The sequence below is a fragment of the Phaethon lepturus genome, unplaced genomic scaffold (genome assembly GCF_000687285.1).
Source record: "Phaethon lepturus isolate BGI_N335 unplaced genomic scaffold, ASM68728v1 scaffold24604, whole genome shotgun sequence".
NCBI lineage: Eukaryota > Metazoa > Chordata > Aves > Phaethontiformes > Phaethontidae > Phaethon > Phaethon lepturus.
This window is the reverse complement of record NW_010537352.1, coordinates 9,218-26,868: the sequence shown is the minus strand read 5'-3', so window position 1 is coordinate 26,868 and position 17,651 is coordinate 9,218. Positions and strand designations below refer to the sequence as shown.

Below are 17,651 nucleotides of genomic sequence, written 5' to 3'. Positions count from 1 at the left end.
TTCCTCTTAACACACTTGGTCAGCTACAACTGTTGTTAGACAGCATCTGTCAAAATAGTCCAAGGGAAAGAAAAAGATTGAGACGGCAGAGGTAGTTAATTTCTAAATTTCAAATCACTACTGGAAAGTGGGCAGCTTTCAAGTTGACTGTATCCCTCCAAAGAGAGGCGGCCACAAATGAGCACATACTTAGTGCCAGTTTCTCAATCCCAACACAGCTTTGCAGTGTCTCTAGTGGTTTAGCTGGTCTCTAAGACACGTGAGCAAATACTCATTTGCTTTTCTTCACACTTCTGTCAACCATCCGCCTGACTTCCTATAGGCACCTCTGCATATTGTGGGGCAGACACTAGCAGAAGTCAATCCTTCAGAGACATAAGCAGAGAGCATCCAACACACCTGAAATCTATGTGCCTAAAGTGGTAACACAGGGCTCCTTTACCACTCCAGCTCTTAGCTGGAAGGAATGCCACAGGTTTTAACACTATGTACAGTAACAAACCCACATGAAAGTAAAGAACAGTCAATTGCATTTTTGCCCACTTTCACCTTAGTTTGAGCTTGGAAATAATTCAGTCTTCTGTTACAGCTTTTGACTTGGCTCTTGATTACACAAGAATCTCACATTCTGCCCTTTGCAAAGCAATTTTTAGCCCTTTGGTTGGGGAGAAAAGTTTAAAAATAGGAAATCTAAAGGTTTAAAAGCTAGAGGGCAGGTTAAAAAAAAGACAGACATGTATAATAAAAAATAAACCAGCAATAACCCTGACAACATGTAAACAGATAATTTAATTTTTCTTTAATGATTCTTTAGTAATTTCTATATGCTACAGTTTTCCAAGGCTAGTGTCAGAAACATTCATTGGTAAATAGGGTAAGAGAAAGTGGAAATTACAGATCTAGTGGTCAATAGCAGAAAACAAATCTGAAAGAGTTGAGGGAAGAGGTTAAGTGCTATGCTAGTTAATAAGAATGACAGCTTGCTTTGAATACTCATACTGGCTGTCCAGGATATTGAATAAACCTCATTTAAATTAATTTTCATTATTTGTAGAGTCTGTGTTAGACATCTATCATTGTCAGTTATCATTAATATTCTTTTCAGAGACCATATTATGAGCATATTTAAATGAAAGCTTTCCTTTTCAATATTTATTAACTCATTAATATTTCTTGGTACTAATATCCTTGTTGTAATATCCAAGTTAGAGCCTACTACAAGGAATTTTCTACTGATTAGACTTTTTGAATTAAAAGATTTTTACTCTCAAGTACTAAAAATGCACTTGAGCTCCTGAAATTGTGCTTTCTTTCTCTACCATGTCTTAATTTAAATGAATGGCATTTAAAATTTACGTTTTTTGTCTTTTTTTAGTAGTTAGCAGTAAAACAGCACACCGGCCACGTCCTAGTAGCTGACTGAATACGAAGTGTGAATGAACGTGAATGTGAAAGTTAATTCGTCTTACCTGGGTTGCAGTCTGTGAGGAGGGAGCAGATGGAGAGGAGAACTTTAGAAATGGTTAACGCCGGGCTCCAGTTGTCTTTTAAAATGTCCAGGCAGATGACGCCTTGGCTATTGATATTACAGTGGTAGATCCTTGTCCGAAATGTTACCTAGAAAAGACAGCACGTCTAAGTAAAATGGTGTTTAAGCCAATAATTACACAATTATTTAGCCGTTAAAAAATTAAATGAACCAACATTCTGCTTTCCTGGTTGAAATGACAGTACTCCACTACTGTCAGTTAAAGACTGGGCAAGATACGGATATTAAAAAGAAAATAAAGAAAATAAAGTCTGCCTCTTCCACCTGTGGCCAGCAGTGGAACTGGTTTGTACAAGGTGAGAGTGGGACATGTTTCCTGAGCTTTCTCTTGCCTTGGTCTCACTGATCTCATTATTTTTGTATGGGTCCAAAAAAAGCTATTCCAGTTCCTGATCTGCAAAGCATTCATAACTCAGGCCCACAGCTACTTCACACTTTGAAGGGAGGCAGAAGAAGACAGATAGATTCTTCTGCTTTTGACCCAATAGATTAAGCTGGAAAAAAAATGTGGAGGCATCACATCAGTGAATCCTGGAAAAAGTAAAGTGAAATATCTTTGAGAAAGGCTGCTCAAATTAAGTGCTTTTACTTCCAAATTTCAAGTTACGGTTGAATCAGTAGAAGTGCTTACAAACACCTTTTGGGGTTTTTTTGTAGTTGATTTTGAGGATTTCTGTATCCATTTTATGTTGTCTCTCAGATGATCCTACATGTAACAAACCAAGGAGGAGACCACTTCCTCTAGCCTAGAACGATGTGCTTCTGCTTCAAGTTGAAGATATAGGCCTTTTATTTTAAAAGAAGTTCAACTATGAAAGTCCATTTCATAGTTCAGAATGGATACCGGGGCTACCAGTTAAGAAGGGACAAAAAAACCTACCCCTTGGGGGTCTCCATCAAGGACTAATTTCTCCATCAGTTCTACCCAAATGACAAGCCAGACAGATGGTTTTAACGATATGTTCGTAACATCTAAAAGGAAGATGTACAATTTCAGTGGTCTACCTCAACAGCAATAACCCTGCCAACAGAGGGGCTGATTAGGCAGGAGACAACAGCAGGCAAATCACACCCCAATTTAAGAAAGCTGCACTTTCCACCAGAATTGGTCAGTGCTAATAACTGGGAGTGCTTAGGCACCTGTCCCTGCTCTACCACACAGACAAACCTGCTTCTGGAGAGTGATGGAAGTGATGACAGGCATGCTCCTGTTCTGATTTTATTCAGTATCAGAAATCTCAGTGATTTCAGTGGGATTGAGATCACTTATCAGTAAGCAGAAGAGAGGATACAAGTGAAATAACATGGTACCTGGTTTCCTTCTATTAAAAAAAATCATTCCCTAACACACTGAAAAATTCTGCCCCTTTGGATTAAATGAAGCAGCTTTGACAAAATAATAGAAAGAAAAGGTATTAGATTTCTGGTATTAAAATGCTACATTCAACAAGAAATACTTTTTCTCCTAAGTACTTTTCCACATAAATCTGGGAAAGCACTTTTGGGCCCAGTGTCACGCACCAGAGAGCTCTGTAGCAAAGATCTCAGAGCAAGTTCATCAGTTTTTAAAAGCATCTGTGTCTACAAGTATGGCCAATTAATAGGATAATTTAATAGTTTGCCACTCCATATCCTACATATTTGTAGGTCTTTCCTTTTTTCCCCCTACACTTGTGGTTTTGCTTATTGCTTTCCAGCCTAAGTGCTTGACTTCTGGGACTTTTATGAGAATTTAAAATATTTCTGGCACAATGAGCTCAATTCATCCAAACACTATAGCCAGATGATCCATTTTTTCCCACTCATTAGGAGTCCAAGCACATTCAGCATTTGGAGTGAAGGAAGTCTTCTGCAAGATCAAGAATATAGTATTTAGTGATAAAATTAACTGTTCATCTACGAAAGGAAGCTATTTTGAACAAGGAAGGTTACAAATACACAAAAGTGGCAAACTACCTTACACAAACCACACGTCAAAAGTGCCCACAAATGGAGCTGGTGTGGAGGAGCATGTGAATTGTAGGTCAGTGTTCATGAAGTCCCCAGAGAGATTAACTCCAGGAACTCTTATACTTCAGATATAAGTGAATCAGGGAATGCTTCCTAGCAGGATGTCCCATGACTTGGGCAAACACTTTAGCACCTATGTAATTTTAAGTATTGTATGCTTACTTCTCAGTACATTGTTGGAATAAAGTTTTTGCTAATTATTTTTCCTGAACAGAGGTGCTTTCCTATGCTTCCATGATGAAAAATTTGAGGACTTTGTTCAGTGATATCTGAATACACCAAGTAATAAGATTTATGTGGTCTCACCAAACGAGGGGGAAACACACTGAATCCATTGCACAGATTAAATTATACCCTCTAAATTATTTATAGATGGGTCAGTCTGAGCTTGTAACCTACTTAAGAGAAGGCCATCAATTTGAGCCTGTATTTTAACGTGTACTGTTTTGCCGTCAGATGAGACGACAGACACATTGCCACACGTTCCCTTGACTTAGCTGCTTTTGAATCACTGAAGTAGGGACACTGGGAATTTGGCAGGATTCAGAGAGCCACTGAGGTAGTGGAGGTAGTTCAGGTCTTTCACAACACTCCATTGCCACCTTAGGCTATCTGGTGGATAAATGCAGCTGGGACTACACGAGTTTGTAGTTGGATGGCTACTTTTGGCAAATACTGAGACCTGAACTGTAGCATTTTTTCACTATGAGCACATCTGAAACCTGTGGTACCGAGGAAGGTGCACCCTCACAAGATAAGGCTTGCTGCATATCGTTGACAAATATGTCACTGACTTGCCAAACATACCGGTGCACTTTAAAATGCCCGCCTAAGTACACAGGGACATTTTAATGACAAAAAGAATCAAAGCTTTCAGAATTTCAAAAGAAGCTGTATTAATGACAGTGTTAATTTAACACACTGGGAGCTGTGGACTGATGGTGGCAGGTTACAGTGTTCTTATCTCAAAACAGCATACATTACAACTGGGATGACATACTGCTTTCCTCATCTACGTATTGCCTCAAATTGCAGCTAATGTGGGAAATGGTGAGATGTAACTTTCTGGATGTAGTGTTTACCATACCCACATTTTAAAGTTATGCAGGGTCATTCCTATTATATGTGTAGAGAGAAACCAAGTAATAATACCATACCAGGGGAACTACATTTTGTTTATTATGGTCATATTTTTACCTTTGATGCCACTTAAATGGTTCCTATAAATGGTGTACTCTAATTCTATTTATTCCTTAATGAAAACACCTAAACAATCCCATGCAGGGGCTCAAGGGAGTGTGTGGGTGTACGGGAGAAGTTATCCTCAGACAATTGAAAGGTAGAGGAGTAATTTGTCTTTTTTTTGAACAATAAGTGTCCTCTATGGATTTACACTCTTTGATTCTGCAGTTTTAAGAGGGTATCTCATTTTTGTTGAATAAAAGTGCAGGTCAGAAAATGCGAATTACAGGAAATAGGGAAAAATGGGACTATTGTCTGAAGACTGTAAGAGTATTATAAACAAGCTTTTGAAAGGTAACGATAAGGAATTTATATTCAATCAGCTTTGGAAGTAAACAATAATAAACTCATCTGTTTATCTACTGGTGAATGCCAAACCCTTCTGAATACTGTAAAACAGGATTAAACAAATAAAAAAACCCTTTATATAGTCTCTAAGAAAAAATGAGGTTGTCTATTCAAAAGGGAGAGAAAAAATGATTAGAGAGAAAAGAAGTACATGTAAATCTATGGTTGGCTGTACACTGAATAAGTTTCAGGACTGAAAAAAGACTGTTCACAAAACCTGGGAAGAGTGAATTAAGATGGATTTCACTTGAGTGATTGGAGGCAACTGGTTGTAGGCAAGATAAATCACTCTTGGGTCTCAGAGTGATTTTGAACACCAGTTTTCCAGCATGATGTAGTCCTAAAATCACTCACTATCTCTATTTTGCACCTAATGTTCCTATGTTAGGTCTAAACCCAAGCAGCCACTGTGGCATTGGCATCTATGTGTGCGACTCGTTTCACCTTCGCTGTAAGATTCAGAGACAGGCATGTAAAGGCACCGCAGCTCTGAGAGAGCTGGTCCCACAACCACATCTCATGCACTTTCAGACTTCACTGAATTCAGCCGTCATTCTATTCAAAAAAGTATCAGGAGGAAGAAATGGTTCTCCAGTTTTGCATATTAGCACACAAGGGCTTACAGTGTGCGCTCAGGAATTGCGTTCTCCAGCCTGTTTGGGTTCAAACCCTCACCTCCTGTTCCTCATTCCTCCCACTGAAGCCTGGTGACTGTGCAGGGAGAGATGAAAGATTCCCAGAGCCAACAGGTGAATAAACAAAACCAACCCCCTTTTGCCTGGCCAACACTGGAAGCAGGGCTGGGATCCCAGGGCTCTCACTCCCGCAGTTTTGGAAAGTTCCTTTCAAGCTCTTTCATTTCGTACAAGGGTGCAATCCTGCATGCCTGCCTAGAGATGATACTTCTGTCTTCCTCAGATATTCCCCTGGAGTTCTGTTTTAATAAAACTGTGGTGGCATTACCTGAAGTGGAAGAAGTTGTGCCGCATACAGAAAAGGTTATATATATATTAAAATATATGATGCCCTTTATGATGATGTTCATGGAGCTCAAGAGGGAGTAAGTAGTTCCTATCTCAGTTTGTCAGACTTTATGAGCAATAGATTTGTCTACTCAAATAGAGACAATAATAAAAACAAGATCAGGCCACACTCTCTAGTCACATTAAAAAATACTATAAAACAACCTAAATGAAATATACCTATAGCTCTGAGCGACACAATGTTCATGCAATAGCCTTTACATTAATTAGCATCCTTAAAGTTCTTACAGAGTGCACTTCATTTTATCTACACCCAACACTGAGGCTGCCTTTCTAAGACAGGGTGATCCATCTCTGGTTTGTAACTCCAGATCTGTAGCATGCACATGAACAATCATTGAGATATTTAATGGCTGATCACCTAAAGTGCATAACAAGTGACTGACCACATGATGCTCGCTATTGAAGAGCACGAGTTAAATATATGCCAAGAAATGAACTTCAGCCAGTTCTTAAAAAACTTGCTCACACCTAACTTTAGTTGGTAAAGAATAGCTATAGTTTATTTTATTGAAGGAAAATATATGTCACCTGCATTGGCAGGAAATAATAAATTGCAATTGCTTTTGCTTTACCTACAGAAAAGTCTTACATGCAAACTGCTCTGGGTTTCTGTGGCAAAATGCACCATGCGAGACATAGCTAGCTAAAAGTGGTAACAATTTAAAAGGGATAGAATAGCAGCCACCTTTAATATTACTGAAAATGAAACAGTACTCAATATGAGTAATTATTCATTATATTCATGGTAATTATGAAGCTGAGTAACTACTCACTGTCTCATTGAACAGACTGTTGCAGGGAAAAAAAAATTGAATAAGCACAGCAATACTAAAAGTCTACATTATATAAAGGTACTCATTTTGCAAACAGTTTTAATAGCAGAAAAAGTAAAAAGGGACCTTGATAATCTCTGATGTACCTGAGAGGGCAAATAAAAAATTATCCTAAACTGTACAAAGTTTTCTGAAAATAAAGGAAGAGCAGGAGAGGACATGGGTTTACTGTTCGCGTTAGGGCCATTCCAAACAGAAACAATATCGTAAGATGCAAAGCATCAAAAGCTTTCAAAAGTCAATATGGGTTTTTATAAAATAATTTTCATTTATTCAGCATAATCTTTCTTACAATTAGTAATTCCATATGGAAAGTCAGCAATAAAGTCCTTTTATAGAGAGTAAAATTTTTTAACATTTACTGGCCATTGAACTTTTATAAAATAAATCCTTCCTTTTGTAGTTTAAAGCATGCAGGCTGCATCGTCCTGCATGCACGCCTCTCTGAGCTCGCCAAAGTACTCCTTCACATTTGGTTTAACGCTACCTAACTCTTCTCACCTAAATGTGAGTAAGCCTCGCACATAGCAACTTTTTTATTTCACATGAAAAAATCGTCTATCACCATGTGACAGACAGCACCTGGAGTTTTACTATTCCTCCTAATTCTGCGATGCTTCGCTAAGAAGGGAGCTCCCAGGTGAGCGGGGGGAATGGAGGCTGAGGCAGGTCTGGCAGGCACGGGGCTCCGGGCACAGGGCTGCCGGTCGGTGGGGCGTGCGGGCAGGCTGCCGCAGGCACTGCAACTCCTAAATTTTATTCTGAGAAACCTTGGCTTTTTTTTTTCTCGCTGAGTTTTAACAGCTTTTGGGTATCTAGGTGCTCCCTACATGAGAAGTTCTGGGCAGATTGACCTCAAAACCATAGATTTTCCATCCTAATCAGTTCATCTGCTCTTACTCTACAATAATAATGTACATAAATTCTTTCTCCCACATCTGTATATATGTGTGTGTGTAAAAGAGGACAAGAAGGAACATTGATATGTGATGTATTTTTAGATCATGTACGGATTTTATGCAGTAGTAAAAAATGTGTGATATGGCAGAATTATGTAGTTTCTGAAACACCCAATAGACATCACAAGTTCTCTTTTGAAAATGTACTTGAAAAGCAGTATGCAAACCACTGCTGTGAGGCAGAAGATACTCCCTATAAGATGCCTCTACAGGCCCTTTTGAGGAGCTTTGAGTACTGGCTATTTATAGGAAATAGAAAGAAATGAACCACCTAAGTTTTGGAGATGGAAAACAGGAAGACTTTAGTTGGATAGAGACATTTTCATCAAGACTAAATAGATCAATACAAACTACTGATATAAATTAGTATATTAAAAACAGAAAAAAATAAGGCTATTCATTAGAAAAAATGGCAATTCAGTTTGGCAATTACTGGAAGAATTGTCAGATAACTGAATTAAAAGGAAATCTCAGAGATTTGTACAATATTGCTCCTATCAAAAGTGACTTTTGCATTTATTCACAATAAATTGTAGTTTCTTGATCCCTTCCTCAGCCTGACATATTTCTGTTTGCATCTCTGTCCTCCACTTCACATCTCGCTGATTCTGGAGAGGTATTCAAGTTTCTTAAGGAGCTGCCTGGGCTTGACCTGTCCCAAGCCCTGTATGGCTGCGTGCAGCCCTACAGGTTCAGTGTTACCTGAAGATATGGGACCTATGGAACGAACGAGGTTTCGCTGCAGGTGGTGCAAGCGTGGGAAGAGCCGCTCCGAGCCGAGCCGGACTCGGGCTGGTACTGCTAGCTCTGACAACGGGCTGCTGGTGGCAGGTTGTCCGTTTCTCCCTCTCAAAGACTCCCGTGCATCTGATTTCTGCCTACAGCCACCCAAAGTCTTTGCTCGCTGGGAAAGCCTGCCAACTCCATTTATTGTCAGGGATGAAGGATCCACGGGCTGCTCTCAGCAAGACGATGTAAATAGCAAGGCTGGGGGAAGAACAAGGGAGCGTGGAGGCACAGCGAAGGGGCTGGGGGAGGCAGCGGTGTGGGAATGCGTCAGGCGAGGGACCACCAGACGATCAGGAGGAGAAGGAGGAGGATGGAGAGGGCAGGAGGCAGCTGAGAAAAGCTGTGAGCACCACAGCGTGGCACTGAGAGCTAATGTGATGTGACAGAGGCTATGAACGAAGTATGATGAGGCAAATGAACGTAAGGGATAACAGTGACAGCAGACCATCGCATCTGAAGGCTGGTCATACGATGGCAGTATCGGGGTGGGGGGCAAGAGAAGGTAGGTCGAAGCCCTGCCTACACCCAGGTTGCAGAGATGGTAAACAGCGATGATCAAATAGGCTGCACTTCAGGTTACTCCAAATTTGAGAGCTTCAAGTGTAAATTGTGTTAATAGCGACGTATGCAAGTTAAAACATGTGTCTACTTTGTAAGGTTCACTTTAACAATTTAGATTAGAAATACCAAGGAATGCTTATTTTTCCTCATCTACTCTTGTAAAAACTGCTTTTCTATTACACTGCAGATGAAAGTGTCCTTAAGAGCCAATCACATAGAAAATAAGTATGAAAAGTAGAGTAAAAACCAAGAATAAAAAGAACTGCCCCTTGTACATGAGGCTGAGCTTATGAAATAGGTAGAAACTTTGTACCACAGGAGTATTCCACAAAGTGATATTTACTGCATAGAGATTAGTGTTATATGACAATTACATATAAAAAATCGAAGAGATGTTTAATATTGCCATTAAGACCAGATTCTATAGACACTCTGCATTATATTTACAAGAATAAGAGACCCTCCTTACAGTCCCACAGTTGATTTAGAACAGCTAAGCCTTCAAATGCTGAGAACAATTTTTCAGTTGATAGACATATGAGATTTACAAGGAGGAAATGGAGTTTTCTGTTATTTTAATTTTGATTTAGAGGTGATTTAGCATATTGCAGCTTTCAAGTCCTGTGATACATTTTTCAGTCAGCTGAGATTAAAGTCCCTAGCAAGATTAATTGTACAGTTGGGATTAAGAGATTTTATAAATCACTCAAATTCAAAAATAAAGCTAGCAGAGTACTAGGATAATGATAGATATATCCATATTGTATCAGCTACAGCTAAATTGAATTGACACTATAATAGACTGAACGCAGTCAAATATGAGAGTAGAAGTTATTAATAAAGATTATTCTTGATGAAAATGCAGATACCACTGCAGTGACAATTCCTGGGGGGAAGTTCCCTTGAAGAGCATTCATTTTTCTACAAACACCTGTATGAAAGACCCTGGTAAGGCTTCCTGATTTGTCAAGGCTTCCTGCTCCGGAGGGACAGTATTCAGGATAATGAAATTACCACCCTTCCTTCAATAATTATAGTGTACATAACGATGCAGTGTTAATTTGTTGTGATGGCTAAACTTTAAAGGATTTCAGATCAAAAGTTTGCATACTTGGGGAACTCACCAATTTCTTATGTGGACCAAGGACAGAAATTTCACTGAAATTCTTTCTCTCAGATCAGGCAGTTGGAAGTATGTGATAAGCCCTATTCATATACATGTATATGTATTTATATACACATACACCCACAAATACACCCCCTCCCAAGAGAAATCTATCTATCTGTAGCTGTATAATGCATTTAATACCCCAAAGAGAGAGCGAGAGAGCAAGAGAGAACACTTTCCTTTCTTAAAGCAAGGAGCCAACTGTCGGAATCCATTAAGGATGAAAGGAAGATAGTTAGCAGGAAAATCTCAAAGGTATTTCTAAAAAAGGTTGAGGGGTCATTAAGGCTCTGGAAAAATGTAAGGTTATTTCCTTGGCAGGCCATCTAAGTATTTTTATTCATTTCTTTAAGTGGCTGCTATGAACAGCACAGCTTTCTCTATTCTTCAGCCCACTGCACTACAAGGGAGATGCTGTATTTTTCGACTGAGGTGAAAATTCACCTTGTGACCAAGACTGAAGCCTCAGCAGCATCTGGCCGTTAGCAGAAGGTGAGATCACGTTGACATCTATGCCTCGCTTTGTCTGTTCCACACCTTCCTTCTGCCTGGCATCTCATAAAGCCAACGTGATACTTAGGATGCACCTGAAAAGAGAACGGCGATTCTGCAGGCTGCCCACTTTCTTGCTGACTCAGCCAACTGGGTGCTCAGCTAATTCCCGCAGTTCTACAGACGCTTCTTCACAGTGCAGGCGAGGAAATATTTTTAATTGATTAGAGCCTCCCAGAAAGCCAAAGCTAATTTGTCAGTTCTCAGATGAGCTGTTCTAAAAATCCTGTTCTCTGGTTGTAGAGATAAATTGGAGTTAGGCTGGGACGACCCTCCGTCACTTCTATTCAGGCTGCATCAGTCACACACAGATAAACTTTTTGGGGAAAAACAACTCCCTCCTCTGCATGAGTGTGCTTCAGTTGTGAGTGAAGCAAAATGCCATTGATGTAAAAGGAAAGCAGAGCTGAAAGGGTCAGTGACCTCTGGCTCGCAAAGTCTGGAGTCCAGTTTCAGAACGGCATGAGACAAAGTTGAAAGACTGAAATAGACTGACTTCAAAGGGAAAAAACATGAATATCACGAGAGCAAATTATACTCTGAGTGACATGGTATAGTCTGTTTTGGTGAAGAATACCTTAATTTGATATTATGCTTGTGGTCTAACTTTAGAGACACCCTGACAGGTAAGGACAGACAGAAAGAAAACTATGGGGAAAGACTATCTGGTGAAGACTGGAAGGTAAACCTGACGGCAGTGATGTTTGGGTATACAACACTAGGAACGTGAACTGGACCACACAGTATAATTAGAGCACGTAAAGAATAGAGATAAAATTTTAAAATCTTAAGAGGATGTGATGTTGAAGGCTACAAAGATGTAAAAACTGAAGAAATACATAAAAGTGAAAGTTTTTGATAGATACTTTTTTTTTGTTCAAAGAAAACATGAATGAATGAGTGATTCAGTTTCTTTTATGTGATAAAGATAAGGTGGGAAAGCAGGTTAACTATCTAGAAGACAAATGAAAATTACTTTATACTTTTGTTTAAAAAAACGCCACATATAGGCCAAACATCTTTTCTTCATGTGAAAACGTGGTCTCAGATGGTTAATTTTATTTTAATTAATGTTTTCCAATATGCAGCAGGGTGCCAAATGATCAGAATAGGCATCAACAGTATTTATAGAAGGAACCTGGATCCTTGAGAAAATACTGAGAACTTTGTATAAGACAAACCAAACAAGGGTTACACCACAAACATATTTTAATTATAATAATAAAAATAAAAGACATTTATCCAGAATCCACTTTCAATATATTTTTCTTATTTTAAAAATTAATTTACCCTTCCCAACACCCATGTGCAGCATACACAGGCACGATAACAGAGCGCACAACATCTGAGAACAGATAAAGAGAAAGGGATTGCAGAAATCTTCCTGCAGATTTTAATACACTTTGGATTAGGCCCTTTAACAGTACCTATGTTAAGTGACATGGGCATTTGCCTTTGGAACCTCAGGCTGGGTCAAGTAATTGCATCTGGGAAATACGGTTTCTGTTTCTTCCCAGGTCTTTTGTGGTCACACTTTTGGAAGATCAATTTTGACAGTACTCATTTAAATGTTTCCTTACTTCATAGTAAAAGAGGGATGAAAACAGCCCATAGAAATCTCAGGAGGGATGTATGAATTCAATCATAGCGAGAAATGTGAATTAGACACTTTCTGCTATGTACTTAGCAGAAGGGGGTAATCTTGCCAACACTCAAGAATACATTTTATGTCTTTCTCCGTACATTCCAGAGTCTTGTACTTTATCTCGAGATTTTTTAAGATGGTAGAGCTACAAGGAATGGGACTATACTTAGAAAAAAAAACCTAAGATGATCTATTCTCATAACCCTAGGACCCATGATTTTGAGAACAGCACCAAATATAACAAATCCTATGGTGAAGTAGAAGAGATGTCAACACAGTGACATAAATAGCACCGTACTGTGAGGACACATGTTATGTTCCACGTACTCAATACCTTTCCTTTGCACGTGGAGAACATGTTTAACAATCATTTCCCAACCATACTGACTGGCAGCAGCTACCTTATGACAGGCAGTCATCTTCCCACGCTGCTTTATTCAAGGGATTTCCCAAACTATTTTACCTATGAATCGGTTTCATAGGGTCTGGAACATAGGTGTAATGAAATAGCAACAGTTTGAAAGTTCCTACAGCAGGACTGAAAATTGAGGACATTTACAACAGTGGCTGAAGTGAATAGAATAAGAATCCATGTGTACTAAATATGCTAGTGACATAGTCAGTTATATCTGACGTTAGTCCCCTGCGCACATGTACTCATTACTTTCTTACAGATAACAATTTCCCTCATCATCAATACTGTCCTTTTAGTAATACAATACAGCATCATCAACTCTCTCATCCTTTATCAAGCAGTACATTTTCATATGATTTATATGCACACATTTCTTACAATGACAACTGGCATCAAGAGAAAGGCAGACAAAAAATCTGTTACAAAGCAGGACAAGAACGACGACTTTGCTTGGTATTTCACTAATAAGCAACGCACAGCTGCATTACTCATGTCTCAAAGTAACAGTCACCAAACACAACTGAGAGTGGATCAAAAAAGTCTTTACCTCGTGGTGAAACAGCAAACTGGACATTCACCTTCTATTTTAAAAGGATGTCTATTGCATATATTGCCTTAAGACTCAACAGATTCAACAAAGAGAATGACAAAAGATATCCCTCTAACTTGTCTTTCAGATCTAGTTCTTCACATATTAGGTTTGGATCTCGGAGAGGACTTCAAGTTCTATTTTATGCTCAATAAATCCATTTAGTGGATATGCCAATATCCCCTAAATAAGATAATTTTAATTTGCTGGGGGTCTGAACATAACCCTTGCATTACAACTACTACAAACAGACTAAGGCCAGCAAAGAAGCAAACAAAAGGAGCCTGTCAAGACGGACCATGTACAGCAAGTAAGAAATCTGGACTGGGCTGGGAGGGAGGCAGGAAGAACAGGGCATCGCCCAAACTCCGCGTGCCCAAAGCTTTAACTAACTGAAGGAGAAGTTATAAAGTTACAAATTCTTTCTTCACTGTGTAATCACAGTTATCTTAATCAGAAAATGTGCAGTCAACAAGGTGTAGAACCCCTGTAAGACTTGTCAGTGACCTCGTAGCTTCCCTAAACTGGAACACTAAGACTGGGAAACAAAGTTAGACCATCTCTAATACTGCTATGCTGACCCATCTTTAGCTCAGTGGCTGGGAAAGCCCAATTTACAGAATGACAAATACTTGAAATTCGCATCTCTCATTATTTTAAAAAACTTTTCCTGATAACATCAATAGTAACTACTATAAACATTACTACTGTGGCATTAAAATTCTGTATATAAACACTTCTCTTTTAATAGTGTACTCATGGCAATCAAATAGGAATCAGCTACTCTCTCTTCCAATGCAATACCCTTCTATTTTAGACCAACAGTGGCATACCAACCCTTTCACAAACGTGTCAAAAAGAAGGTAAATACTTTTGCTCCCATAGCTCCTCCCTTCCAGACCCTCATTCTCCACACTGGCAAGGTGAACAATTCACCTCTTTTCATAAAAAACAGGCCCATCAATTTATTTGATTCTATTAACAAGCCTGTGGGGTAAATTTTCCCAGTTTCTGTTCCTGTTAGTGAACATGTGTGTTAAGAATTGCACTCAGTCTTCCAGATAAGGTCTTACAAGTGTCTTGTATATGACATTGGTAATTCCTTATCTCTACAGACAGTGCCAGAGGACGCGTCTTAGGAGTGTATTTGCCTTTTTAATAGATGCATTAGGTGGGTGGTTTGTAATAATCCTGTAAGCACCCAATACAGCCCCATTTTGACAACCTCCCTCAGCAATTATTACTCCTGGTTATCGATGACACTCTGCATTACCGCATTTCATCCCATTCCTGTTTTTCCAGTCTTCATAATCACTAGATTTTTCCTGTTTGATATTCCAAGCCTACTCGATCATGGTAATGATCTGCCACCTTCATGTTATTGGTACAGTTCCACGTTTGTGGTTGGTGTCATTACTGACAGCATTAGAAAATGAATTTGTAAGGAATTCTGTAAATCTCTGTCTTTCACCTCAGTTCCTTGCCTTTGTTGCCATATTTCTACATTCTTCCAGAAAACTGATGTAAAGCAACTACTTACAACTTCATGAACAATAGTGCCTCTTGCATCTGCACAAGTAATTTAGATGGGGTAGTGCAAAAGGTGCGTATTTTTGTCAGACTGCCACAGACTCCTGGTGAATGATATGGGTCAACAGGAAAGATTAAATATCTTCAGCTGTTTATAAAGGGTGCAACTTAAATATAAATGCTTTCATATTAGAAACAAACCCAAATCAAACAAATAACTGCTGGAAATTATGCAACCATTTGTTAAATAAATCCATATCCATCCATATCCATCCAGCTATACTGGCAACATGCAGGCAAATTTCAGGCAGTTATTAAAATTCTTTCAAAAAAAATACTCAGTTTAAATATTCATTATTGCCTTGAAAGTTTTATATTTCATCCTACAACGATATATCAACATACACATTAAAAAGTATCACAAGGAGAGGACTCCTATCAGACTTTTAATATCCTCCTACTAACCTTAGGTGGTTTAAAAGGATAGTCCGGTGAAAAGGTAATGTCAAGGAAGAAAACTCCACCTTCATATACAGACCCTGGAGGCCCCAGTATAGTTGACCTCCATTCATAAATGTTGTCTCCTTTGGGTCCAGCACTAAAATAGAAAACAAAAATATAACATAATAACCACATACAATCAAGAATATACTGCATCAGTTATACTCTTATTAGTAGTACTGCTGGTTTTGCAGTAATGCTACAAGCTAAAATTGTGTATCACATTCATTAAGTTAGTTCTGGATAAAACATGTAGCTGATGTCCTAAGCTCTGTCAGTGAAGTGATATATTCACCCAGGAAGAAGTATTAAACTCACATTATAAATTATTCAAATAAGCACAAAAAAATTCCCAACTGTCTTATCTCAAATATTTTAGTGGGCAGATGTGAAGTATTTACAGTGCAAGGATACAGAGACTTTGCTGAGATGTCTTGTCACTGCCTTGCTTCACAAGCCATCCTATTTTCACCTACCTCCTCATCCACCTACCTCATCAGTCGGAAGCAGTGTAATTACACACATTATTATACAGCACGGAGTGTGCTAAAGACTGAGCAGTGTACGAACGACCTTGCAGCTGCACTTTCTAAGTTACTAACCTAAGGTCTCCAGTCACTAGTGCAGAAGGCTGCTTTACTCTGCAATCGTTACCCTCTCTTAAAAATATTATAAACAGGAAGAGGGTTAAACTGTTAGATTATGTTAGTTCCAAGTCCTCGTTTAAAACCACAGTACTGAAACAATATGTAAAATGTACAAAACATAATCCTGTATGTGAAACAAGAAAAATCTCTCACCCACATGGGTAATTCCTGACAAAATCAAATTAAAAACTAATACAAGTTCTCGGGCATGACTCTTCCAAAAGCCAACACAGCCTCCTTTCATACAATTTTATGCTCATACATATTTACTCAGGGTGGCGTCTTAAGGAGTATGAAGACTTCTTTTCGGTTCACAGCCTGCTGATACCAGTCACTGGTACAGGACCTGAATTTTAATTAGGACCTGTTGGGATGGTGACTTCTAGATACCTGATTAGTATTTTTCAGAGGAAGGCAGTGCTGGTAGATATTTCAAGTAAGTGACGTGGTGTTGTCTTAAGGCATTTCTTGTGAAACAATTCTTGTTATGCTTGCAATAATGATTTCCACAGCATGCAGGGGTTTGTGAAATAACCCTGTGTGTAGAACAGATGAAAGTTCTTGGCTGTGCTCCATGCCTCACAATGTACCCAAGGCATACAATTATTATACGACATCATGCCATGTTCACTGCTCAACTATTCATTTTGTTCACTGAAAGTTAATAAAACCCTCTTTCACCTGAAATTCCTTGGGCTCCCTTCATTAAAACTTCTGACTGCATGATTCCCTGCATGCAACTGCGTGAGCTAGTACTGCGCGGTGTACTTCATTAGTCATGGTACCTACATCAATTTTCTATAATAGCTGCTACTGCTTCTTGGCTTTCTAAACTACGTGCTTTCTTAACAAACATGGGTTACAGAGACTATAACATTATGGAACATTCATTTTCTATCATCAGCCATAGTAACAAAACTAGCAATTGTTTTAAAGATAAAATCTGGCTTTTTAAGTGTCACAGTAGCAGGAGTGTTGCCATCCATATTTCACAGTGTCTATAATACATCAGGTTGCTAGCTGCCAAACAAATTTAATTTACCCAGTTCTCAGTTTGCATTAACCTTTGAATAATAAAGCACAGCTGAGACTGCTGTAAGAAACAAACCAGAGAATGAATAATTAAGAACACCTCCACTGCCTTTAGAAAGACCAATCCCGAGTCAACAGGGAAGGTTTAATTGTGACTGAACTAGGCATTAAGGGGCTAATTGAACTCTTTATAAGCCCAAATGAATGTGGTCCTACATCAGTGCTATGGTATACA

General features: G+C 38.9%; 1 protein-coding gene across 1 annotated transcript; it reads right to left on the bottom strand.

Annotated features, from left to right (window-relative positions):
- Positions 1–1,469: 1,469 nt before the first annotated feature.
- LOC104615546 (ubiquitin-conjugating enzyme E2 E2) lies at positions 1,470–16,234 on the bottom strand (the record flags this gene model as incomplete). Its single annotated transcript, XM_010286476.1, has 3 exons — positions 16,230–16,234; positions 15,702–15,834; positions 1,470–1,617 (listed from the first exon to the last, which is right to left on the bottom strand). Coding segments are annotated over exons 1-3 (286 nt in total), but the record flags the coding sequence as incomplete, so codon positions are not given.
- Between the last annotated feature and the right edge of the window lie 1,417 nt (positions 16,235–17,651).